The sequence below is a fragment of the Babylonia areolata genome, chromosome 1 (genome assembly GCF_041734735.1).
Source record: "Babylonia areolata isolate BAREFJ2019XMU chromosome 1, ASM4173473v1, whole genome shotgun sequence".
NCBI lineage: Eukaryota > Metazoa > Mollusca > Gastropoda > Neogastropoda > Buccinidae > Babylonia > Babylonia areolata.
In genome coordinates, this window is record NC_134876.1 from 35486747 (window position 1) to 35513754 (window position 27008).

General features: G+C 43.3%; 1 protein-coding gene across 5 annotated transcripts in view; it reads left to right on the top strand.

The window, feature by feature from the left end:
• LOC143282248 (cys-loop ligand-gated ion channel-like) overlaps positions 1–27008 on the top strand; it is a 250067-nt gene that overhangs the window by 162171 nt on the left and 60888 nt on the right. For 3 of the 5 annotated variants that reach the window (XR_013055232.1, XM_076587847.1, XM_076587851.1), the window contains 2 exons: positions 10422–10550; positions 25251–25319. Coding sequence is in view for 4 of the 5 variants with exons in the window: in XM_076587847.1 (XP_076443962.1) it covers positions 10422–10550; positions 25251–25319 (198 nt within the window). In the remaining variant the exon portion in view is untranslated. The remainder of the gene's footprint in view (positions 1–10421; positions 10551–25250; positions 25320–27008) is intronic. The other 2 variants (XM_076587857.1, XM_076587863.1) reach the window with 1 other exon arrangement.

Genomic DNA, 27008 nt, shown 5'->3' on the forward strand with positions numbered 1-27008 from the left:
TAAGAAGAGGAAGGGGCGCTCACTGGTGAGCGAATGAGCCACACCGGTGAACAGGGACGATTTACTGGGCAGGAAGGGATGGATTGGGTGAGACTGCCAGTGGTGATCGCTTCTCTTGGAGAAAGGAGATTATCGCTTGTCAAAGAATACAAGAACCATACACAACGTTTAATGGTGTGTGTGTGTGTGTGTGTGTGTGTGTATGTGTGCGTGTGTGTGTGTGTGTGTGTGTGTGTGTGTGTGTGTCTCTGTGTGTCTGTGTGATAGTGAATTTGAGAGCGTTTCGTTCGTTTATTCATTTAGTCTATTCATCTAAGATGATGATATTAGACTGGAGATAAATGAGATTAACGCTTGTCAAAGAATACAAGAACCATACACAACGTTTAATGGTGTGTGTGTGTGTGTGTGTGTGTGTGTGTGTGTGTGTGTGTGTGTTTGTGTGTGTGTGTGTGTGTGTCTGTGTGATAGTGAATGTGAGAGCGTTTCGTTTGTTTATTCATTTATAGACTATTCATCTAAGATGATGATATTAGACTGAAAATAAATGATTTTTTTCTATCATAATGATGATTATTATTATCATTTATTAGAAATCATCATTTGTTAGAGCGTTTTTGCGTTCGGAGGGAGGGAGGTGCATTGTATGTGTACGTGTATGTGTATGTGAGAGCACTTGAACTGAATGCCAACAGAAGATGGTTCGATTCAGACGTAGCAACATCCCTTTGCCCAATGTGTGGCGAAAGCCCAGAAGATGAAAATCATTTCACATTTAACTGCAAAAGATACGAAGAATTGCGAAAAAAAACCCAACTGTACCCTTTTCAATACAGCTCCAGCGCAGAGAAAAGATTTGTTCGGCATGCCGATGACAGAAAATGAAGATATGATACTCACTTGCGAAATATGTATCCGAGGCAGTAAACATATGTAAAACGTCTACTATCGGTCCAAATACTCTTTAATCAAATGTAAATTTAGTATGGGTTCTATGATGGGAAAAACATAGACAAAAAGGAAGGGAAGGAAGGGCTACATTTGTCAATTTCGACAATGTATCTTTCTGATGTATTCGTATTGATATGATGTGTTTCGATATTGCAGGCTTTAATGATTATTATATGTTTTATATGTACTTGTGTGTTCGTATTGATATGATGTGTGTCGATGTCACATGATTAAATGATTTTTATATGTACTTTGTTTCCTATGTACTGTCCAAACCTTGGAGACGAACGACTGAAAAAAAAGGCACAGTACCCCCTTGCCACATGGGCTTTTTAAAGCTAATGACAAAGTACCAAAGTGTCGCTTATCTCATAGCAGTTTATTTTGCTTCAATTCTCTTTTTCCTTTCTGTTCCATTTTATCTGTTTTGCACCATTTTTGTTCTGTTTTGTACTTGCTGTGTTACTAGAGCTTTACAGCTAATGACATTAAACATTTCAGTGCTCAGTGTTCTCTCTCTCTCTCTCTCTCTCTCTCTCTCGGCTTTCTTTCCAACCCACTATGCATGGTTTGTCTGAACGTGCTAGAAAGGGATGTGCAGCTATCTTTAAAATGCTTTGGTCTGTTGGTGAACACTCCCCCGGTATTTTTTTTCAAACTATTTGACATGCTAATGAAACCAATTTTGACATACGGAGCAGAAGTTTGGGGTTTGACTGGAAATCAAGAGTGCATTGAAAGGGTGCACCTGTCTGCAATGAAGCGTCTTTTGGGCGTGAGTCAGAGAGCACCAAGACACTTGATTTGCGGTGAACTTGGTCGCTATCGCCTGTGACCACCTACTACAAGTGCATTAAAGTTTGGCTTCGTGTTGTCTTTATGGATAATGACCGTTTCCCCAAGAAAGCTTATAATATGATGTTATCATTGCAAAGTCATAATTATTGTTTTGTATAAAGTTGGATATGGTGTTGTTTGGGAGGCTCAGTCAGTTGGTAATGTCAAAATGTTTATTATTGAATTTAAGCAGCGTCTGGTTGATTGCTTTACTCAAGACTGACATTCAGCTCTCCTGTCTCACGCTTTTTATGATGTGTATTCAGCTTACAACCAATCCTTGTCACTTAAACCTTACTTGAACAGTGTCAAATATATAAATATACGCCGAGTTTTTTCGCGGTTTAGAATTGGAATGTCCAACTTGCGCTCACACTTTTTGCAGTTTAATTATGATGGGGAAAGTAGGAATTGTCCTTTTTGTGATGACACTCCGGAAACCGAAATGCATTTTCTATTGGTCTGCCCTAAGTACTGTTCTCTGCGTTCTCAGTTTAGTCCTGCTAAATTTCACAAACATCCAAGTGCTTTTAAGATGTCTATGTTGTTATCTTGTGCGAGTGAGAGATTGAGTTTCAGTATATGCAAATTTGTATTCAAGGCGCTTTCATTACGAGCAAATGCTCTAGAATCGTTATCGATGCCCATGTAGTTCAATGGTTGTCCTAATATTCATTTCCCTATTAATTCTGTTTGTCCTTGTCAACTCCATTGTTATGGAACTGTGGTCTGACAATTAAAAGACTTCGACTTCGACTTCGACTTCTCTCTGTCTCTCTCTGTCTCTGTCTGTCTGTCTTCTTGGCTGTCTGTTGCTCTCCCTCTGTCTGTCTGCCTGAGTGTGTGTGTATGAGTGTGTGTGTTTGTTCTTTATGTTTCTTTATACTATGTATTTTATTAACACCAAGCTTGTGCCTCTGTGTGTGTGTGTGTGTGTGTGTGTGTGAACAAACGCACAAAAATACAATGAACACGCCTGGTAACACACATACACACACGCGCGTGCTCGCTCACGTACACATACACCAGTGAATTTTCTCAAAGCCTTGATGTTACCATTATGTGTGTGGCTCGTTCATTTTTTCTTTACAGCCAGTATATGTCTTCAGTATCTGTTGGTTTTGCCAACAAATGAAGATTGTGTGCACAAAGACACTCCTATGGGAGTTTGCCCGATCGTGAGAAGGAAGGGGACTAGAGGATGGAAACGGATATTTATATAGCTGACTCGGAATTCAGTCGTGTGTGTTTTAAATAAACCGTTGTTTTTCCGCCCGCGTGTATTTGTGTGTGTCTGTGTCTGTGTCTTTGTGTGTTCCCAGGCGCGGTCATTGCCTTTTTGTGCTTATGTTCACTTGCTTTTCTGTGTGCTTGAAAGAGAACATGAGAGGGAAGGGGGGGCGGGGGAGGGGGGGGGGGCGGCAGGCAGGCAGGATGGATGAAGGGAGAGAGAAAGAGATGAGGGGGAAGCTGAGACAGAAAGATGCAGAGGCAGAGAGGGACAGAGACAAAAACAGATAGAAAGGGTGCAGACAACCGAGACAGAGATGAACTGACAGCTTTTTTTTTTTTTTTTTTTTTTCATTTGTCTTTTTTTATAGTAAGAATGCTGACTTTGAAAGATTACTGTCACTGTCACTGGTCCCGAAATCTGGATTGTCCACTCAGTGATGTTGTCTGCCCGCTTCATTCGTTGTCTACCTTGTTACCTTTCCCCCTGCATTGCTCCCTGAAGGATGGTCTTGGAGAGTCCGTCGGATATGGTCACGTCGCCATACCATCTAATTTCCCTTTTTTCATTGTGGTCAATTGGTCTTCATACCAACCAGCGTGCTGTTTGATGGTTTTCCTGACTTCTTTGCTTGTAATGCAATTTTTGTAGGAGATGCCAAGGAGTATCCTGAAGCATCTCTTTTCCATGCTTGGATTTTTTTCTCTGAAGCTCTGCTGAAAAAGTCAATGACTCATATGCATACAATAAAATAGAAAGAACCAGTGCATGCAGGAGCATCAGCTTTGTTCTGAGACTGATGTTCTTGTCTCTTCATGCACCGCTCTTACCAGTATTTCTGTCTTGGACCCTTTTTCACATGACGATGACACCAAAGTACTTAAACTATTTTATTCTTTTCAGCTGTTGACCACTGACATTGATATTGGTCTCAATAGGGTCTTTGCTATTTGCCATGTGTTTCTTCTTCTCAGCGCTGATCTCCATTCCGTACTTGGTTGTTCTTTCGAGCAAGTAGTTCACCAGTTTCGCTTATTCTTCCTCTGTGCGAGCCAGCCCATCAATATCATCAGCAAAGCGTACGTTTGTGATGGTATGTCTCCCCTTCTTGACGGTGCCAACGTGTCCTTCCAGGGCATCAGTCATTATACATTCCAGGAAGATGTCGAAGATTGTAGGAGACAGAAGACAGCCTTGACGGACCCCAACTGACGTGTGGAACTAGTCGCCGACAGTTCCTTGAACAAGGACTGACAGCTGGCTTTTCTGTACAGCAGTTTTGTGGTGATGATCAGCGTTTGACCGTGCTGTATTTCTTCATGGTTGCTCACAGTGCATCATGCCACACTTGGTCAAATGCCTTCATAAGGTCGATGAAGACGTGGTAGATGTTTTGTTGGTGTTGGCTATATTTCTTACACTGACCACGAAGGTTGAAATCTGTTCTGTAGTTTTTCTCCCACTGCGTAACCCAGCTTGTTCTTCTGCAAAGACTTCTACCTGTGGTCTGTTCAGGATTACTTATTTGAGCATCACTTTGCTTGGATGGCTGATCAGACTGATACTTCTGTAATTCTGGCATAGTTGTAAGTTGCCTTTCTTGGGTGATGGAGTCTCCCGTCGGTCCGACGGATGAGCAGGCAGCCAGGCTTATCTGTCGGTGTGTGTCCTCATATGGGAGACGAAGCCGATTCTGGATGCGCAGCACTTCCCACAGGTGTTGCAAGGGAAAACGTCTCCAGAAGCTGCGCCCTGCTTCCTTCGCTCACGCTTCTCCTTAATGGCCAGCGTTCTCTTGTTTTCAAAGGTCTTTATGCCACTAGAGCACAGCATCCTCCAGTGAGAGCGGTCAAGGGCATCAGTTTCCCAGGAAGCGATTTCTCTGCCACATGATTTGAGGTTTGTCTTCAAGGTGTCCTTGAAGCGCTTGCAGGGTCTCCCAAGTTCATGGTGGCCTTCCTTCAGCTGGCCATACAAGAGCACCTTCGGGATCCTGCTGTCTGTCAAGCGGACAACGTGTCCTGTCCAGCGTAGCTGCCACTGGATCAGCAGGCTTTTTGATGCTGGGCAGGCTGCTCCTCTCTAGGACCTGCAAGTTGGAGACCCTGTCTTGCCACTTTATGCCGAGGATCTTTCGTAGGCATCTCTGGTGAAACTGCTCAAGTTGTTGAATGTGACGGCGATACGTCGTCCATGTTTCACAGCAATACAACAAGGTGGTCAGCACAACAGCTCTGTAGGTTTTGATTTTGGTGCTGAGCCTGTTGCCTTTGTTGATCCATAGCCTGTTGTTGAGTCTGCCAAAGGCGGAGCTGGTCTTGGCAATGCGCAGCGTCACTTCTGTATCAAGGGCTCCGTTGCTGCATAGGGTGCTGCCCAGGTAGCAAAACTTGTCGACTGACTTGATCTCTGTGTCATCGATCTTGATTGCAGGTGGGGGGGAGGGGGAAGGCACTAGCGTTCTGTGAGCTAGCTGGTTGGTACATGGACTCGGTCTTGCTGAGGCTGATGGTGAGTCCAAAGCCCCTGCAGGAGGTTGAGAACCTGTCCATAATGAACTGCATGTCCTCATGGGGGTGTGCAGCAAACGCACAGTCATCAGCGAAGAGGAACTCTCTCAACAGTGCCTCAAACACCCTGGACCTGGCGTGGAGTCGCCGCAAGTTGAAAAGTTTGCCATCTGTGCGAAACTGAATGCAGATGCCCCGGTCACAGTCTTGGAAGGCGTCAATCAGCATGGCAGAGAAGAGAATGGAGAACAGTTGGACGCCAGGACGCAGCCCTGCGTCACTCCATTTACCACAGGGAACGGGTCCGACATATTACTATTTTCCTGTACTCGCGCCTGCATGCCATCGTGGAATGACGCAATCAGCTGGATTAGGCTCTCTGGGCAGCCAAACTTTAGAAGGATCTTCCACAGACCACGGCGGTTCATCGTGTCGAAGGCCTTAGTCAGGTCTACAATGACCATGTGGAGCTCCTTGTTCTGCTCACGGCACTGCTCTTGCATCTGGCATGTGGCAAACACCATGTCACATGTTCCCCTGACTGAGCGGAAGCCGCACTGTGCTCCAGGGATGACTGTGTTGGAGACATGGCCAACCAGTCTGTTCAGTATGATGTGGGCGAAGATCTTGCTGGCGATCCAGAGGAGAGAGATTCCACGGTGGAGGATGTTTTGTCTCCCTTCCGTTTATAAATGTAGACAATTGAAGCATCCTTGAAATCCTGGGGGGCCTCCCCTCTTTCACAGATAGACTGGAACAGGGCCGTCAGCTTGTCTGTCAGCACCTCGCCTCCATACTTGTAGATGTCGGCCTGGATTCCATCCGCTCCTGGTGCTTTTCCTGACGTTGTCAACTTCAGGGCCTTCCGGGTATCGGCCTTGGTGGGAGGGGCAGCTAGCGAGTCATTGACTGGTAGCTGTGGGACGGCTGCAATTGCCTCGTCAGATACGGACGAGTCCCTGTTGAGGAGGGTGTTGAAGTGCTCTGCCCTGCAGGCAAGGATGTCTTTCTTGTCTGTCAGGAGGGTGGTCTGGTCCAAGGATCGGACAGGGGTTGATCCTGTGACTCTCGGCCCATACACAGCTCGGAGACCATCATGGAAGGTCTCCATGTCGTGAGCATCAGCAGCGGACTGAAGCTCTTCTGACTTTCTCTCCCACCAGGTGTTCTTCATCTCACGCAGCCTCTTCTGTACAAGTTGCTTAGTTTGCAAGAACTGGTTCTCCTTCCTCTGGCAGTCTTTATCAGAAACGAGATCCTGATGTCGTATATGCAGTGTGTTCAGGAGCTTGGAGATTCCAGAGTTGTTCTCGTCAAACCAGTCTTTGTGGCTCCTCTGTACAAAACCGAGTGTGTCAGCTGCTGCTGTGTACACAGCATCTCCAAAGGTGCTCCATACCTCTTCTACATCAGTAGATGCAGGAATGTCTTGCAGAGCTGCTTGGATTTGCTGCTGCAGCACGTCCTTGGTGATAGGGAGGCGGTGGATGTTCAGCTTCCTAGGGAGTTTCTGCCTGGTTGGCTCGAGCTTGCGTGCAAGTCATGTTCATCTTGCTGCGTACCAGGTGATGGTCCGACCAACAGACTGCTCCTCTCATGCAGCGTGTAATGGAAACATCACCTCTGTCCTTCTGCCGGACAATCACATAGTCCAGCATGTGCCATTGCTTGGAGCGGGGGTGCATCCATGTGTTCTTGTACAGGGTCATCAGCCTATCGTTTATCCCACGTGGAAGGCTGTCAAGCTGTGGTGCAAGTTTGGTTCGTATGGCAAAGCCCAGGCCTGAGGTTCTTGGGGTGCCATCTGGCTTCCCAATGCAGTAGAAGGTGTAGCCCCCTCCAACTTCCTCCAGCTGGGTTTCACCAGCAAACCTGGTTTCGCTCAGGGCTGCTATGTCCACCTGGTAGCGATCAAGCATTCTAACAATAAGCGCTGTGCGTCTTTCTGGTCTGTCGTCTCTGTCGAGTAGGGTGCGAACATTCCAGGCACCCAGAGTCAGGGCATGACTCCTGGGTCTTTTCCTCTGTTGTTTTCGACCGCTAGTGTTGGATGTCCAAGTAGGTATGGTTTCCTACTAGGTACTAGGCGAGGCAGACTTTGTTTAGGGATCCTTTTATCTCCCCTTCCCCATGTGGGGAGAGCAGGGCTGTCCCTGAAAAGGGCTGCTCTGACACTGTGGGAGGATACGGGCGCCGCATCTGCCCCAGTCTACGGCGGACGAACATCACCCCACAGCCGCCTGCGTGCAGAGTCGTGGCTAGGAACTGCCAGCACCATCCTCTGTCTGTCCCCGTTACCACTTCTCCGTTGCCGCAGGGCTTAGGAAAGCTGGGTGTTGAAGGCTAGCTCGACGTTCCGACATTAGCCTGGTTGCCTGACCGGCACAGGTGACTTTTTTTTAGTGAGGAGTTGTGCAGTCCCTTCCCCACTCTATCGCCTACCAACGCTCACAGTCCCACAGGTGCAGATACTGCCACGTGTAGGACGGCCTCGGCAGGTGCAGATTATATCTTCGGAGCTCCGTCTCGTAGGAGGACTTCCAGCCAAGGACAAGAGCTCCCCCTGCCCTTTGGTCATCCTCTTCCGCCTTCACAGCCGTTGGGAAAGGTTTCCTCCGCCTGGTCCATCGTTGGGAGACTTCACAAGCGGCATGTTGTACTGGGTTACATGGTATCAGTAGCAAGGGCTATGCCCCTGAACTGACTCAGCTTTCTTGGGTAGAGTAATGATTAAAGACTTTTTTCATGTTTTGGCCATTCTCCATTCTGCCAGATTTTGTTGCAGATGTTGGTAAAGACATCTGTTACTGCCTTTCCTTGTTTTATCAGTTCAGCTGGTATGTTGTCAAAGCCTGTTGCTTTTCTGTCCTTCAGTGATCTCCGGCTCTTGACACAGTATTGGAAAGTCATTATTGTATGTTGGCAAATGGCTTGAGAGTACACCGATGTCTCCATTTGTCTGATGGTTGTAAAGCTATCTACAATATTCTGTCCATCTTCTTACAATATCGTTTTCTTCTGTGAGGCACTTTTCTTCTTTGTTTTGTATCGTGCTTACTCTGGACTGCCTTTGCTTTGTCATACCTTTCACAACTTGGAATGCCTTTCTACTGTTGTTGTTCAGGCATTCTATTCCATTGCACTGTTCTTCAATCCAGTCTTCACTGTATTTCTTCGTTCCTTGTCTGTTCTTTTTTCTTACATCTTTTTTATTCTGCTGTTCTACTTGTTTACCTGGCGTTCTTCATGTCTCTTCGTTCATCACACAAGTCCAAGATCTCCTCCGTGACCCAGGGTTGAGTTTTCCAAGCGAATCATTGGTTGATTCAGTCATTATTGTGTTGAAAGTGGCGGTCATCACTTCGACATCATCATCAAACTAGCAGGAGTGGTACAAACTTTCCACCAAATATTGCTTTTTAAGAATTCACTGATGGAAGGGTCCGTCAGTCTGTCAAGATTGAATTTCTGTTACTGTTTGTTAATCTTCTTGAGCTTGACTCTGAAGTTCATGATAACAAAGTCTTGGTCACTTCCAGTATTTGCACCAGGGAACGTCCTAGTCTTTGGTCAGTTGATGCCCAACTGGAATTAATTTTGTACCAGTATGAAGTCGATCTGATTGTGATAAGATCCACCAGGTGTGTGCCATGTCCAGTGTTCTTCAAAAGTGTTAGCCAGAATCATGTTGTTGTAGCTGGCAAACTCGCTCTTTGGTGGTGTCAATACAAGAGGGACTGCAGAACTTATTCCAGTCTTTAAGAGACTCAGTGCTGACCTTTGCATTCCATTCTCTTGGATGATGAGCGTGTCTTTTTTTTTCTTCTTTTTTTATCCATTCTGTCAATAGCGTCTTGGAGTTTGGTGTAGAATTCCACCACTTGTTCGTCATCTTATTCTGAGGTCTGAGCACAAACTTGCATAATGGTCATGTTAAAGGGTCCTGCCCGCATTCTGATGGTAATTACGCTGCTGGATATTGAGCAGCATCCAAGGACAGAGTTCTTGATGTTCTTGTTAACAAGGAAACCTACTCCATTAGTGTATTTGTTCAGGTCTCCACTACAGAGGAAAACAGTCATGTCCTTCTGCTTGATGTTCAACCGGGCCTGGCCATTTGACTTAACGGTCTTACAATGTGCCATGTATACTGCTTCAGTTCATGTAAAAGGTTTTGCACTTTTCCTGCATAGGCCAGTGTTCTTACATCCCAAGTGGCATTCGCGATATTATCTCTTCCACGGATCTTTCTTGTTGATCTGGCTGTCGATAGACGCGGGCCTTGTTAGTCTGGGTGACGACAGAGCCGGTATGGTTATTGTTGTTTTGTTCTTCATGTAGCGTGTCTTGAGCAAGTCACTTCTGGCGGAGCCCATCCCTTTCCAGATCGGATTCTCTGGATGGGTTTACTCCCCACATGATGTAAGTAGTACTGTTACCGGTAGCAGAAGAGAACCTCTGACCTGGCACTTTGATTTTTGTTGGTGTTTTATTTTGAAAGATGAAAGACATTAAAGAATTTCCGATGGTTGAGATGATAAACCGAGGTCCCGTCTGTATTATGCCTTTACTGACGTCACGTATAAGAAGCCAGTGTAGCAAAAGAGTTGTCCTTGCCTAATTTCTGTAGAAAATCTACTGTGATAGAAAAACAAATTCACTTCTTGACAGAAGAAAAAAAAGAAAAAAGAATGACGCTGCACTATGGCCGTCTCCAGGGTGAACAGCTTGAATTTCACACAGCGAACTCTGTTATGACAAACGTAATACAATACAATACAATACACAAAAGCAAGTTCCGTGTTCTTCTGTAAATGTCACTTTCCAAGACGGTGTAACCAGTAACGGTACATTCATTTCACCTTATTTGAATTATCGGTCCTGTGTTTCAGATCAAGGTCCAGGTGTGTGTCCAGTTCTTCAAGGTCGGGGAAATTGACACGTTGAAGGAACAATACACGGCTGACGTCATCGTCCGAGCCCGATGGCGGGAGCCGTCATTGGATGGTCAGCTTTCAGAGGTATAACAGCTTAGGAAATCACTGCCCATCATAGTCTTTTTAGTGGTTTTCATTCTTACAGACATGGGAAGTGGTTTTACCCGTGTGTGTGTTTATTTGTTGGTGATTTTCACGCTGCTGAGTGCGAAGTGTTTTTATCAGTGTGTTTGTTTGTTCGTTGGTGATTTTCACGCTGCTGGGTGTGAAGTGGTTTTTATCAGTGTGTTTGTTTCCTGGTGATTTTCACGCTGCTGAGTGTGAAGTGTGTGTGTGTGTTTTTTTTACAAGAGCTTTAGTGTGGTAGTGAGTGGTGTGCTGTAAGGTGTGTGGCGCTGCTAACACGGGAATGATCAAGTGAAATACCTCAGCACCGATTGCCACCCCCAAACCCTCCTTTTTTCTCACTTTTTTTCGCATCTTGTTTCTCCTAGCATTGAGTACCACAGTGCTGGTTTTACGTGAGTGGCGTAGAGGATTGTCTGACACAACGTATGTGAGTGCTGTCTGATATGACGTGTGTGTGTGTGTGTGTGTGTGTGTGTGTGTGTGTGTGTGGTACGTCTTACATAACGTATGTGTGGGCTGTATAATATGGCTTATGTGTTTGGAATGTCTGACATGATGAATGTGCGTATGAGTTCTGACATGGCGTATCTGACATCAGTGACGTTTGTGTGTGTGCTGTCTAACGTGACGTGTGTTTGTGTGTGTGTGTGTGTGGCATGACGATTGTGTGTGCTGTCTAATGTGACGTGTGTGTGTATACTGTCTGAGATGACGTGTGTGTGTGTGTGTGTGTGTGTGTGTGTGTGTGTGTGTTCTGTCTGACATGACGTGTGTGTGTGTGTGTGTGTGTGTGTGTGTGTGTGTGTGTGTGTGTTCTGTCTGACATGACGTGTGTGTGTGTGTGTGTGTGTTCAGTTTATCGGGACTGCCACCGTCCTCACTGACGTTCCGTGTGTGCAGTCAGCATTTTGGACTCACACACAGGTCATTCTCATTACATATACATATACTTGCACCACCCTCTTTTTTCTGTTATTCCTTAAAACTCTTCTCTTTGGCAGAAAGAAAGAAATGAAATGCCTGTATTTGTGTCTTCAGGGCGTTATGCACAACTTGACTCTGCCTTGTTGCACCCAGTTTTATACAAACAACATCTCAACTGTGTGATTGTGTGCGTGACTGAAACCTGATTGAATTAGACGGGAAACGAATGATTAGCGCCAAATGGCAGCTGTCAGTCGACTCTACCCAGCCAGTAAACAGCCTTTTGTGCAAACGAATCCATGTTTGTTAAGCGCTTAGAGCCTGGTCTCTGACCGAGGATATGCGCTACTTTGGTATCCATTTCATCCTCATCGTCATCGTCATCATCGTCATCATCATCTCCACACATTTGGTGTTTATTCCAAGTGGCCTCACAATGACACTTAAACTATTGTGAGTATTCCAGGAGACTGCATATACATTCTCTGTGTATCATTACTTTTTTTTTTTTTATACAGTAGCTATTCATTCGTTTCGCTCTACAGTAATCTCTGTGTACTATCTTTGGTATAACAGTCAACCTTTTATGAACAATCTTTGGTACTGCAATATTTTATGTGTATTCCTTGATATTACAGTCCATATGTATATTTGTATAAATGACTGTGTGGTAAGGAGGGGGGTGGGGGTGGGGTTATTAATGCTCTGAGTTTACTTTGGATAAGAGGATCAAAGAATATAAAACATTAAAAAGAATATTCATGAATAATCCTGTCGGCGATGCCACTTTTGTAACACAGTGAACTGGGGTGGTAGATAATGGAGATTTTAAGGATTAAAGATTTAACAGGATAAAAAGAGTGAAAGGACTGAAAGATCCACGTACAGGCTAGAGACATATAGAGGCCAGTCACAAAGGGTTTTCTATTGTTTTATTTTACAATAGTTAAAGGAGGAAAAGAAGAAAAGCAGACAGTGCCTGGAAGACACAAACAAACAAATGTCATTTTACAACATGTTAAGGCAAGTGGATAGTAAAACACATGTCTATATATTACAATAGAGAGACTGATACTTGCTTTGGATTTAGCTACTAAAGCAGTAATAACATCAGTAGGCTATGAAGTGATACATGAATGATGAACAAGATTATAGAATAAGTGGTTTCCATATTAAACATTGTCAAACTGGGAGATCAAATAGTAAGTCGATGCTCATTGCAAGTCTTGAGCAGAAAGTGGTGCAGCAAGCTAATGAACTTACGCAAATTATCGGATTGCGCTGAAGAAGCCAAACATCAGCACAGTAAATTCAGGCCTTTGTTCTACAGTTAGATTTCCTCTACTGAACGCGGGAAACATAAATCCTAACCTTTCATTAAATAGATATTACTGCTGTGCTATGCAGATCAGTGTGAGCAGATGAGAAAAAATGCATCGTCCTTATGATATTCATGAACAGTTCATTTGTGTCTGAATACCAGATAGTGAGCGGAGACGAAAAGATTTCCATGTCAACACTTCGTCACTGGCTGTGACGTTGGAAAGAAAATAAATGGAATACTGCCTATGAGCATTTCATGACAAAATGACGATATCTAAATCAATCATAGCAGACCTGTGAATGCATGTCAAAGCAATAATTGAAGCAAGGTACAATCTACGTTAGATACTATCAACATACTTATCATATGAACATAAGGGTGTGTGTGTTTGTGTGTGTGTTTGTGTGTGTGTGTTTGTTTGTTTCTCTCTCTCTCTCTCTCTCTCTCTCTCTCTCTCTCTCTCTCTGTGTGTGTGTGTGTGTGCTGTACTGTATTGTCATATATTGTACTGTAAACCGTGTATTGCATTATGTTGTACTGTGTAGTATGGAATTGTATTGTACTTCTAGATGCTACACACGATCACACCTACTTTGCGTATACTGTCCAATGTCTTCTTCCTTCTGTATATTCCCTTATACCACATACTCATGTTTACTCTGTATATTCCCAGATTACACATTCACGTTCCCTCTGCATACTGACAGACGTCACACAGCCATGTTCTCTGCGTATATTCCTGTATACTACATAGTCATTAACTCCACATACAAATATCACGCTGTCACATTCCCTATGTATACTCCTAGATATCACACAGTCATATTCCCTCTTTATATTTCCAAATATCACACTGTCATGTTTACTCCATATACTCCCATATGAGATGATATCACAGTCGTATTCCCTCTGTGTATTCCCAGCTGCCACACAATCATTTCCCTTCACAGATGTCACAGTCATGTTCCCTCTGTTTACTCCCTGGTGTCACAGTTATGTTCCCTCTGTATACTCCTAGATATCACAGTCATGTTCCCTCTGTATACTCCTAGATATCACAGTCATGTTCCCTCTGTATACTCCCAGATATCACAGTCATGTTCCCTCTGTACTCTCAGATATCACAGTCTTGTTCCCTCTGTATTTCCCCCTGTACTACACAGTCATGTTCCCTCTGTATACTCCCAGATATCATACAGTCATATTCCCTCTGTATACTCCAAGATACCACAGAGTCATACTCCTTCTGTATATGTTCCCTGTATATACTCCTAGATATCCCAGTCATGTTCCTTCTGTATGCTCCCAGATGCCACATAGTCATGCTCCCCCTTTTGCTCCCAGATGCCACATAGTCATGTTCCCTCTGTACACTCCCACATATCACACAGTCATGTTCCCTCTGTACACTCCCACATATCACACAGTCATGTTCCCTCTGTACACTCCCACATATCACACAGTCATGTTCCCTCTGTATACTCCTGGTGTTGGACAGTCGTGTTCCCTCTGTAAATCCCAAATATTACAGTTATGTTCCTAAACATAACATGGTCTTGTTCCCTTTGTATAAGTATTATTCGTTTGTTTGACCTCCGGACTGTCCCATACTGTCATACATTTTATGTCAGTTTCAGAATGTCATCCAGTCACATCTATATAATTATCATCCTGAATGTGATGCAGTCATATATCTTCTGTGTACAGATGACATTCAGTCACAGTGGCAGACGCTCTGCAGTAAGTTGGTCAATACATTTCTGTGACAGATTCCGCCCATGTGTTTCACGCAAACGGTGTTGTATCCACGCTGAAACGTTGCCACCCACATCGTGTTGTCTGCTCCCAGTCACTCACACACACAGTGTTAGGTTTACCACGGTGGTTTCTGGAATGCCTCATAGCCCATGTGGACAGACAGTGTTGTTGTCTTCCTCGGCAGTTGTGTATCATGATCCACTTCTCCACACATATTGCAGTCTTGAATGCAAAGTCTTGTCAAGTTTCGTCATCATTTTTTCAGTTTATTGCCCGTCCACCTAGCTCTCCCCATCCTCTTCCTCACAGACCCTTCTCCCTTTCCTTCCCTCCCCATTCTTTTTCCAGTTGGATGTGTTGTTATTTTCAAGAGGCTAAAAATATCAAAAAATAATAATAAAAGAAACAACTCGAGGCACTTAGCGGTTCGAACCTAGGGTCTTCCACAGCGACACGCAGCATTCAGATGAGGACGAACAGATACCGAGTCGAGGTTAATTAACGACTTCTTGGCTTGTTCAGAGCGTGGGTCTTTGTTTAGTGATGGTTGCATTGTTCGGGTGGGTGGGGAGTGGGAGTCCTGGGTGCCTGTCCGAGTGGGAGGACAGCTTGACGTTCCAAGAAGAAGCCCTGGCTGTTGAAAGGGTTGTGAAGGACCCTGATGTTCTTCCTCGTTCCAAAGGTCTTGGCTGTTCTTCTGGCTTTCAAGTGAGTAGTGGGGAGGGGGGATGTCCAGGGTGCCTGGAGAGAGTGAAGTCCTGGCTGTTCTTCTGGTGTACTGGGTAGCAGGGATCGGGGGTGGGCTGAATCCTGACTCTAAAATCCTGGCTGTCTGAAGAGAGGGGGTCATGGAAATACAGGTAAAATGAAACATATTTAGGGTAATTTCCCACCGGTTCAGTAAGGCATTACTGTAAACTAACAGCATACCTATTTGATTCGCTCAGTCAGTAACTTTAATCAGACTGTCTGTAGTCGAATACATACACCGCCTGTAGTGTTTCTATGTGCTATTTTCAGTTCTGCAAAAGCCGTTGAAAACCGTTGGTGTACTTGATCTAAATCCGACCGCATGGATCTAAACCCGACTGATTCAGTCACTTGTTTCAATTATCAAGGCATTACTGTCGACTGACAGCATATCCATTTGGTTCGCACAATCAGTGGCTTTTGTAAGACTGTTTGTGATTGAATACAATTTATGTCATGTTTCTGTGTCTTGTATATTTAGTTCCGCAGAAGCCAGTAAAAACAAACAAACAAACAAAAAAACAACAAAAAAACAACGTTCTTGTGTCTGATCTAAATCCGACCAGCCTGATCAAAACCCGACCTCGTTGATCTAATGCTGACTAGAGTTCTGAATGTGTATCTGGATCTGGATATTGGGTTGCCGGAGCTGAAATTGACTGTAACTGCAACAGGGAGGGAGTGGGTGGTGGTTCCGCACAGGAGTGGATCAAGTAGTGTTGGTTTTGAACTATTTCCCTGGTCAGTTGATGTCGTCGTCAGACAGGTTGTTCCACTCCCCTGTCGTTATTGTGCGTGTGCGTGCGACCGCGTTTGCTCTCGTGTGTGTGTGTGTGTGTGTGTGTGTTGTGCAGAGTGTAAAAGTCGGTATAGGGATGATACAGACAGAAAGACAGACTAATACTGTCACACACACACACACACACACACACACACACGGCCAAGAAAGGGGATATATTCACTGGAAACAACACACACACACGCACACACACACACACACACTAAAAAAAAAGAAAAAAGACCACGTCACATGTGAACTGGGCGGGATTAGATCCACCAATTGAAATATTGGATAGCCTTGAAAACAACTGAAATATAACGTAATCACTTCCCAGGCTCATGTTCCATTCACTGGTATGCAGCTGGCGAATCAGCTGTTTCTTACATGGTCACGCAACACTTGCCAAACCAGTGCGATGACGTCACAGAGATTTGTCGCCCAAGCTGGTAGAAGCACACGCAAGGGGCGGGTTCGCGTTACTCTACGTCACAGTTCGGGTTCCCATTAGGTTCTTATTGGTAAAAATGATCAGTTTATTCCGTTGGCGAACCGAGCAAGGATTCCACGGGCTGCTGCGATGAACAGATCGGCATTGCTAAGGATGGTAAGAAGGTGACTGTGGAAAGTGATCGGGTTTAGATCCACGAAAAATCGATCGGAGTTAGATCACCTTACCCCAGCTGTTGTTTTGATCGTTTCTTGGTTTCGAAGGAAGGGGAAAGGGTAATATGTTTGTTGATTTCCATTTGAAAGTTTTCGTTAACCGACGGGAATAGGAGGAAGCTTTCCTTTAATTGATAATGAAATAATTGACATTCATCTTCTTGAAATTTCTGGTAATGCAATACACACATAGGCGCGCGCACACACACACACACACACACACATATATGTTATACATCTATTTTTACACACACACGCGCGTCCCAAATGCGGGTTTTTAGGGGGGGGGGGGGGGGGGGGTTGTTTTACTGTTCTACCTGTTTGCCCTTGTTAGTTCGTCCAAATGGAAGACACCCTCTCCGTCTGTGTTCGTGCCCTCCATCAGTTTCAATGTGCTTTTTCCCTTCTACGGTTAGATTTCTGTTGACCTTTTTATCATTTAACCCCTGTTACGTGGGCTCTCTCTCTCTCTCTCTCTCTCTCTCCATAACTCGCTGCTCTGATAGAGATTACGGGATCATTTACTTAATATTTTGATCATTGCATGTTAATACACAGAAAGTGTTCGGCGGATATTTTAGCCAAATTACCGCTGTTTTACTTCATAATATGACTTGTTCTGGCCTTGATATCATATACGCTTGGGATATTTACTATCAGCCAGTCGTTAGGGATCGTTCTCTGCCCAGTGGCAAAATATGGTGTGAGTGTAATGCCAGTACATAGGAACCAGTACACACCACTACGATTTTAGTCACCGTATAGACAAATGTTGGAGCGCCTAACAGAGGAAATAAAAACAAAACAAAACACGGGTATCCTGGGTTCGAATCACCAACGGAATAAAATATTTTACTCCTTCACTAAATCTTGAAATCTGATCTGGGAACTAGTTTTCGAATGACACGATAGCTAAATCGATTTCTTGTGTGCAGCAAATATTTAACACACGTAAAAAAAAATCCCACCGTAACGAAATAGTTGTCCCTTGTAAAAACTCACTGTAGAAAAACGCTTTGATAAGATGCAAACACTGGGGGTGGCGCTGGGGGACCATGAGTTGGCGTTGCACCATGGCGACACGCTCTCCGTGTGAAGAGAAGCCTGCATGTCACACAAAGATGTTACAAGAAGGTATTACAAGATCTGGTTTTTGTGCCTATCCCGTTTGTTTTGAAGAGCTGTTGACATGTTTGCACAAAAAAATGTTCAGCGCCTTTGCACAGACCTATCTCCATTGGGCGCGCTTATTGGCTGTCACTTCCCAACTTGAGGGAACAGTGTCACAGCTCCTCATGATGGTCTTCAAGGTGTCTTTGTACTTTTCGGAGGTTCTTCCACAGTGGCGGGTTCCATCGTTCAGCTGGTCGTGCAGCAACATTTTCGGGATTCTGCTGTCTGAAAGAAAATCCTTCGACACCAGCTGCCAGACATCCGGTCTGTTATTTGTAATACATTAAAGATGTGGTCATTAGCTTTGTGGCTATGCCCCTGTCGTCTCATCCCTTCAAGAAAAATGTGTAATGATATTCTTTGGTGCTTAGAAGAGGGAGGAATGTAAATTGAAATATTACTACACATACGGGGCCATGTGATGGAGTACATCCGGTCTCTTATTTGTAAAACAATAAAGCATACGTAGCGTTGTGATGGAGTACATCCTGTCTCTTATTTGTAAATAATGAAGGTAGGTCATTAACTTTGTGGCTATTCTATGTCGTCTCATCCCTTCAAGAAAAATGTGAAATGATATTCTTTGATGCTCAGAAAACGGACGAATGTAAATTGAAATATTGATACATACAGTAAATTGATATATTACTACACGGAGCGTTGTGATGTTTTTAGTAAAGTCCACGTGTATGAATGTGTGTTGTATGTATGTGTGTATGTGGGAGGAGGTGATTGTGTTTTCGTTCAAACGATTCCCCTTGCCTCTGACCTGACCATGTCAGGTAGTCATTGTGCTGCCTTTTTATCTTCTTCTTTTTTTCTTTTCTTTTTTTTAAGATCAGACGGGTTGTTCATATTGAACTCAGTATCATGATAGTTATACACACAAAGTTTAGCTTACATGTTTACTCCACTGTACTGTTTAGCTCCTCCCTCTGAATTCTTTCTTTCTTCCTTTCTTTTTATGGTGGATGGTGGTTTCTTCTTTCTGTCTTTCTGTTACCTTCCTTTATTTGTTCTTCTTTTATACTGTTTTTCCTTCCTTCTTTCCGTATGTCATTCACAAATCCTTTCTCTCTTTTTTCTTTCTCCCTCCCTCTCTTTGTGTATAGATAGATAGAGAGATATATAGAGAGTTAATTCGTATTCACATGCACGTGGTTTTTTTGGGTCCCCCCCATTCTGTGTTTGTCTTACACAAACCTTGGGCAGGCTTACAATGCCTTCGAAGGTTATCTGCTCTGTTGTTTTTGTTTTTCCAGCAGATATGGTGCAGCGTACATATGGATCAGTCCGCACGCTATGACACCACCTTGAAACAGAAAATTGAAGAAGAAAAAAACAAACAAAAAAACCCAAAGCCAATGCGAACCATCATAACTATCATCATACCACCCTTCTGATCTGAATTATCAACAAATATACAAAAATATTCGAAAATATTCCTTAGACGTGTCAGTCAAGCTTAAAACAAGAGGGCCTTCAAGAATCACTTGTGATACGCACTTTATCCAATAAAGGAATCATGAGGAGAGAAAAAAAAAAGGGGTGGGGGGTGGGGGGGGGGGGGGGAAGGATTAAGAATGTGCTCTGTATCAAATGTTATGAAACTGAAAAGGGCGAGTTGGATGGGTATTAAACCATGTCATGTCAGTTACGCTTGGAAACAAGATTTACAACAAGACCTAAGTGCATCTGACCAGTGTTAACAAAAATTAATATTTAAAGTTGTTTTCAGCGCGATGTATTCATTCTCTTTTCGAGGTAATAACAACGTTTAAAAATCATTATTTTGGTCAATCTCATTTATATAAGACTTTTTTTCCGGCAAAGGAGACATTGGCATCGTCTCAGCCACACATTGCCGTTTTCTCCAGATCTGTGCAGACCAGCGTATGTAGGGCCTACTGAAACAAAGAAGGCTCTGCCTTAACCTGGAATTCCATATACACGGCACCGATACGGCACTGACACGACACGAATCACGGAAACAGTGAACTGACTTCCTGAACCCATCAACACGAAACGGCACCGATACGAGCCCCGGCACCGAAACGAAACGTCGTTCCCATCCATGGAGCGGATGATCCGTGCCGTTTCGTCTGGACTTCGTTAACGAAATGGAGAGAAAAAATTATTTCGAGATCTAAGAGCATGTAACACTGATCTTGAATCTACTCAAAGTAGAATTTGACTAACATTATTTGGAAGATCTAACGTTTTCCTTACCTGTTTATTTATTATTAGTAGTAATAATAATGATAATAATAATCTACATTTGTATAGTGCTTACCTATTACACCTATTATAGATAAGAAACAGGAATATGACACAAAACAATGATTAGAAAGCCGATTTAGCATTGTCAACAAGATCTGTTGTTTTCCATATGATAGTTTCAAATGTTTCTTTGTGGACAGTTAATTTGGATTTCAGCCATCTTCTCACAGCTTGCGACGCTGACGCTTCAGCTGACAGAACTGTACGGCAACATCACTGAAGCGGGGGTTGCTTTCCTATGTCGGACAGTACGTTGGCAAAGGGGTGCATACTTGTCCAGAATAGATGTTAGTGTGGTGTTATAGTTTGGAACTGAAGTCATGGATGAAGACTATGTTTGAATGCCGTTTTGTCAGTGTTGTTGATGGGCCGGTTTTGAAATGGTTCAGTTCAGTGCCAGAGAATTTTGTAAAAAAAAAAAAAAAAAGTGCTCTCCCCTTGCCAGGGAATTGTGAGGATTCGGGGGTAATAAATCACAAAAAATTCTAGCACAAAAGTTATGGGCGATACAGAAAGAAAGTAAACATTTTTGTGAAGGAAAATGAGTGTAGATTCTACTTCTGGGCTTTCCACCCCCCAATTAGGTTAATTGTAGGTAACTGTTCAGGCATGTAAAGTCAAGATAATAGTTTTTGTGCAACAAAAAAGTCCAACTCTACATAATGACATCCATAAAGAAAAGAAACAAAACAGCTAGAAATAGCAAGCCTATTGTCAGACTATACCTGTAGAAGAAATTAAAACAGGCAAAAAGCTTATGAAAACAAATCACAGCTCTTGCAGACAGGTAAGTAAATCACTGTCCCAAATTGACAAAGTGAGTAAAGTCAATATAAAGGGTCAATCACAGTCCCAGAAACTGAACTGGCAAGCTTTTTGACGACAAAGAGCGTTTGGGAGTGAGACAGTGAAGTTCTTTGATGACTTTACTTCTTTCAAGTTGCACGTGGGCCGATTAAAGTGTCTGCTGTGCATCTGGCTTGCCACCTCTTCAAACAAGTCATCCCTCTGAGTCAGAGATAAAAAGCGTTAAAATCAAGAAGCACGTGTTTCACGACCACTGCAGGTTCAGCACTGCGTTTCGTGAAAATCGTGGGGCATTGGTGGTTGTCGATTGCCTTTTGTCTGCTTTGAAATGTGAGTACACTCTTCCCAAAAGCCACGCCCCCTTGATGACCTTTGGCTGGCATCGACCTATCGTCTTACATCACTCCTCTCCCTCTCATTCTCTTCTTCCAACACTGGCTGTACGTATTCTGTCAGTCATAGTCAGTTGTTAAAAACGCTGTCTGATTGGATGGATGGACTGAATTATCATAAAATGGGCTGTTAGTTTCATAACTGTCGTTGTCAATCACCTTCGTTTTCAAACCAATCATCAGACAAGATCGAGAGATTCTTCTCCATCGCGAAAGCTGTCCATAATCACAAGAAGAGCTTTCAGAATTCTGTAAATCTGCTGACTGTGAATATTTACTTGACACAGTTTTCAATGCATTTGTTTGCACATGATGCAACCCCCTTTTCCACGCACGTATCACGTGGTCAGTTAGCAAATTATTATCGAGTAGAAAGAGGTGTTCTACCTGTATGTAAGTTCATTTAAATAGTATTTTTTATAATCCAAACACATCATACTAACTGTTCAGAGTCTGTTTATGTGAATTGAACCAAACTCCAATGAAGGAAAAATCGGAACATATGCAGGACGTCAGTGGACGTCTTATAGGCACTATGGCAATACTTTTTGTAGGAAGTCAGCTGACGTCTTATAGGCACTCTACTGGGTAAGAACTGGCTTTGAAGTGTCTTTGTGAAAAGAAACTGCAGTCTGGTCAGATAGTAGGTTGTGTGAAAGATGATTTGAGCGTAAAATATCATCAGTCTGTCGATGCAGTGTCGAGTCGAGAATATGCCGGTGCTTGTAAGTGGGTTCTGTTACAGACTGACAAAAGTCAAACATCTCCAGTAAATCACAGAGCTTTGTGGTGCTGGGGTCATTAACGACATCAAAGTGGATATTGAAGTCACTACAGATAAGAACTTTTCAAGACGTGTTACAGTATTCAAGAAAGTCAAAGGACTGGTCAAAGAAATATGTGTTTGTGAGCTTATTTCACTTGTTGGGGGAGGACGATAGATACAAGATAAAATAAAATTGTTATGAAGAGTGAGAGTAGGATGGGCAGTTTCAAAGGTAGAGTGAGTGACAGGTGACATGGTACAACAAACAATCTGTTTAAGGGAATCTTTGACCCCTCACCTCCCCAGAGCAAGAGTCACGATGAAAAAAAGAACAAGGAGTACCCTGAGGGGGTGAGGTGCATACACTTGGACTCATCACCCACAGAGCGAAGCTAGGTTTCCGCGAGGAGCATAATGTCAACGTCCTGATCGTCAGTAAAGTTTGTGATTTTTGTCCTCTTTCTGGATTGGCCGTTAGAGCGTACATTGAACATGCACAGAGACAAACAGTCAGTGTCACACACAGCGGACTGTAGGACGTGGACCAGGTTGCAGTGCTCACAACAATGATGTCCTTCAACAGCAACAACAACGTCGGCAGGAATTGATGAAGGGACCGGTGATGTGACAGCACAGTGCCCAGTCCGAATGCTGATAGTAGTTGTTGGAAAGTCTGATGCTGGAGACAGCGGACTGTCCGCCTTTAAATATTCACCACGAATAACGGCGATTTTCCGCTGCTTTCTCCTACCACCCGTTTTCAGTGTTGTACAACGTGGCTGGCGAGCGATGCCCAGAACTCTGAGATGAGGCCATATGCTGGAGACGAGAGGACAAGGTCTAAGGCCAGAGTTCAGCAACAACCGTTGTCAACTGTAACAAATATTGTCAACTGTTTGACTTGTATCCGTCCATTGACTATCAGAGCGGAGGAATGATCGTCGGTGAATGTCTGAATAACAATGAGAAATGCATTGCAAAAAGGATGGTGGGCACAGTGATGCAGCAGCATGTGTAAAACGGTCGTTGCTAGGGAGAAGGCGTCACTTATTAAGTTGGCCAAACCCACAACAACGTCACAATTTCCATTGCACGAATTTCGTTTGGTAAATTGTCATAAATATGATACCAAGGCAGTGGATACATTATTAGAAGAAGGAATACAAGAACAAAAATTCAGCAACTTTTGTCAAAATCGAAATAGTTAGGCAGAAATGTCACAATATCAGTGTACGAAATTTAACAGCTAGATGGTACCAATGGAAGTTAAAACATAACCAAGCTAAATCTCAGTCGTAAACATTTCATGAAAGCGCAAAAGCGATTCAAGACAATGTGTTTTTCAAACAATCAGACAATGTCATCTCCGTGCACAAAGTGTCACTGGCGTGTAAACGAAGGAAAGAAGGAAGTCTTCACTGATCTATCTGAATCATCTTTAAAAAAAAAAATTAATTATGGAATCATGAATCAGGGTTTCGTGTCCGAAACAGCCCATAACGTGTCGGTACTATTTCGGTACCGTGTATATGGAATTCCAGCTTTAGGGGTGCCGCCGATCGATTCATTTTTTTAAAATTATCATAATTCTAGTTGATTCAGTATCTACGTTAGATTAATCATGCGCAGTAAGCACGTTGATGGCGTAGTTAGTGTCGTTCTAAATCTTTTGTTTAAATTGCGAAGAAGAAAAACGATGTCATGTTGTCTTAAAATCCAAACAAACGTTCAGACAACTACTGAACTGGAAGGAGCCCAATATATTTTCTGAATTCGGAACCACAGCGAAATAAAGCGTTCATGATCCGGAAATACGGCTTAATCTTGAAGACTTAAAACTCATCATTGCTATGAGTAGAAAGATTTTTAAAACTATGTTTATTCTAAAATTGGTATTGAAAAACAAAGTATTTACAGAGAAAAATGTTAAGTCACAGTTTACCACGGACACACACAGACACACGGATACACAGACAACCGAACACCGAGTTATTTCATAGACTCACTTTGTTTACACAAGTGAGTCATCGACTGTACTTCTGTTCAAACGTTTATTTTCTGATTTGATTATCCATCCGAACCAAGACCCGAATCCATCTGTATCTGATTTTGTCACCCAAACACTCTTCTTTTTTCTGGACAATATTGAAAAAAGGGGAACATGACATAGTAAAATATACCATTCTTATTAAAAAATGAAACGATTTCCTTTACCAGCGTGCCTGTGCACAACACTAAAAATAAGATTCTTTGTCATGGTGTTTCACTCATACTTCCGGTGATTGTATGTCCCATTAGAATGTTTTTAACACGGATATAAAGTTCTGGTGATGTTATTCACACACACACACACAATAACACACACACACACACACACACACACACACACTTTTAACACGTAATTCCTGCGTTACAACTGGGCATCATTTGTATGAAGAGTTGTCAAAGAGGAAGTTAACAACCGACTCAGTGCTGTTAGTGACGTCACACGTCGAAACAAATTGGCGGTCCCCTCTCCTCACCCTCTGTTGCCAACCCCACCCACCCCCTACATCCGCACCCTCTCCCCTCCTCCGACCCTACCCGAAATTGTCACACAGACTAAGGAATACTTTGAATCATTGATGAACTGGCGTGTTCTCACGTCATGTGGCTGTATTATGTACAAGACTAAGTGAGGAGATGGTTGCCAAAAAGTGTTTGATGATTGAATTTGATTCTTTGTTTTCAAATGGTCACTTTTTCCTCCAACACCCTAGTTTGCAGTGCACAGACACAGGCTTGGAACGTGTCTCATAGGAAAGTAAGTCTCATAACTGCATGATGTGTTCGTGACTGTAGGATTGAGTAATAGTGTTTGTTTTTTGCTGTTTTTTTGTTTTTTGTTGTTGTTGTTTTTTTTTGGGGGTGGGGATGGGGGGTGGGGGAGGGTGTGCACGTGCGTGCGTGCGGCCGTGAGTGTGTGTGTGTGTGTGTGTGTGTCGTGTGTATGTGCATAACAGTAGCTGTAGTCTTTCTGTTCTGCTTCCTCTTGCAGCATTCCGACAAAGGAGATGGCGAGTTGTACCGAAACCCCAAACTGTCCCATTCCACGGGCAACATCAAGGTAGTGTCACATCAGTAGCCACAGCCCCATCTCCCTCCTCCCCTTTACAATAATTAATCATTCGTTTCATTCACCCATAACTCAAGCATCCCGCTTTGACTGCATGTCACTTGTTGCCTCAGCCAATGCATTACTTTTATGTTTGTAACAGCCTCCCACTTCCCCCCTTTACTCATTCCTGCGCTTTTGTTTCGTTTCAGCCATTTTCAGTGTGATTCTTGTTGGACACCTTTAATGCATTGTCGAGGCTTCTCCCGACTGGTTATAAGATTTCCCTGCATTGTATTGCTGCCCAGATCCTGCCTACATTTTGTTCACTACTGAACTCTGGGTTTAGCTGGGGCTGTCTGTTGTGAGTTCTCAGCTTAGCACTGTCCAGCAAAACTAACTCCCTTCGATATTGTCACCCGAGGGCACAGTGGTAAGTGGCTGGATACCAGAAAACACCGTCTCGTCTGACAAAAACCTGATATTTTGTCTCTGGTAAGGTTGTTCTTTCCCCTTTTTATATTCAGTATTACAAATGTGGGTAATTAATGCTGCTTTCGGTGTACCTTGTTGTAAAACTGTCTGATTAACAATCCATTCAAGCAACAACGACAAAAATGAATAAAGCTTTATATTTGACCTTCAAACTAATCTGTATACACTGATGTATGCTTTTTTATGGATATACCATCATGTCTGTGACCGTTTTATTTTCATCTTCATTAATGTGATCATTAATGGATGTTGTGTGTGTACCTTTTTTACTTTCAAAGATTAGCTCATTGCAAGATGCTAAAGCAAAAAGTAACAATTGCCATGCATGACCTCTCTCTCTCTCCTCTCTCTCTCTTGCAATATTTCACTGCGACTTCTCTTTGCTTCTCTGATGATAAAAGACGCGGAGAGGGAGAGGACACCTGATGTAACAGTAGCATCAGTTCTGTTTCTATTTGACAGTTACACGAGCAACATGAATAAATACACAGATCATGCCATCGGTTATTGAGAGATTATCCATGATGTATAAAGGAATGACCTTGATCCAATCATTTATTCGGTTAACTTAACAGCCAGTTCGTGGGCTGAGCAATTTTGCCCATACCCATGATTTTGAGAGTGCAGATGAAGCTTGTTTGGTTATTGTGCGTTGTTTCCTTGCCACGCACTCGCCTTGCTCTCAACCGAATGATTTTTTCAGATTTTTTTAATGTAAGGCTACATGTTGGTAAGGGAGGTGCCCTGGCAGGATCGGTTAGGCCTTGGACTTCTGATCCAGTGTTATCCAATGATCAGTGTCCTTGAAAAAGGTCCTTTACTCCGATTTTCCTCACTCCACCCAGGTGCGGATGAGCACTCGACTTAGGTCGGGGAAGATTAAAAGCAGAGGAAGAAGATGCCATGTCACAGACTCAGTGAATATGAATTCAATTCCCCCATTGCCATAAAGACTATGGGGCCTTCAACCTTTTTCTGTCACATTGTTCACTGTACTTGTTGATCTCTGTCTTCGTTCTGTTGCAGTGATGGTAAGTTCTTTGTCTCACCCAGCAATATGAGCTGAGGTGAACAAGTAGAATGTAGTGTGACCAGTATTGAGTCTGATTGCTATCCTGTCAGTGATCCTGATGAACAGTGTAGACAACTGGCTGAAATTTTATAGTTTGGGGTAGTAGTAGACATTGCTGTTGTTTTCGTTGTAAA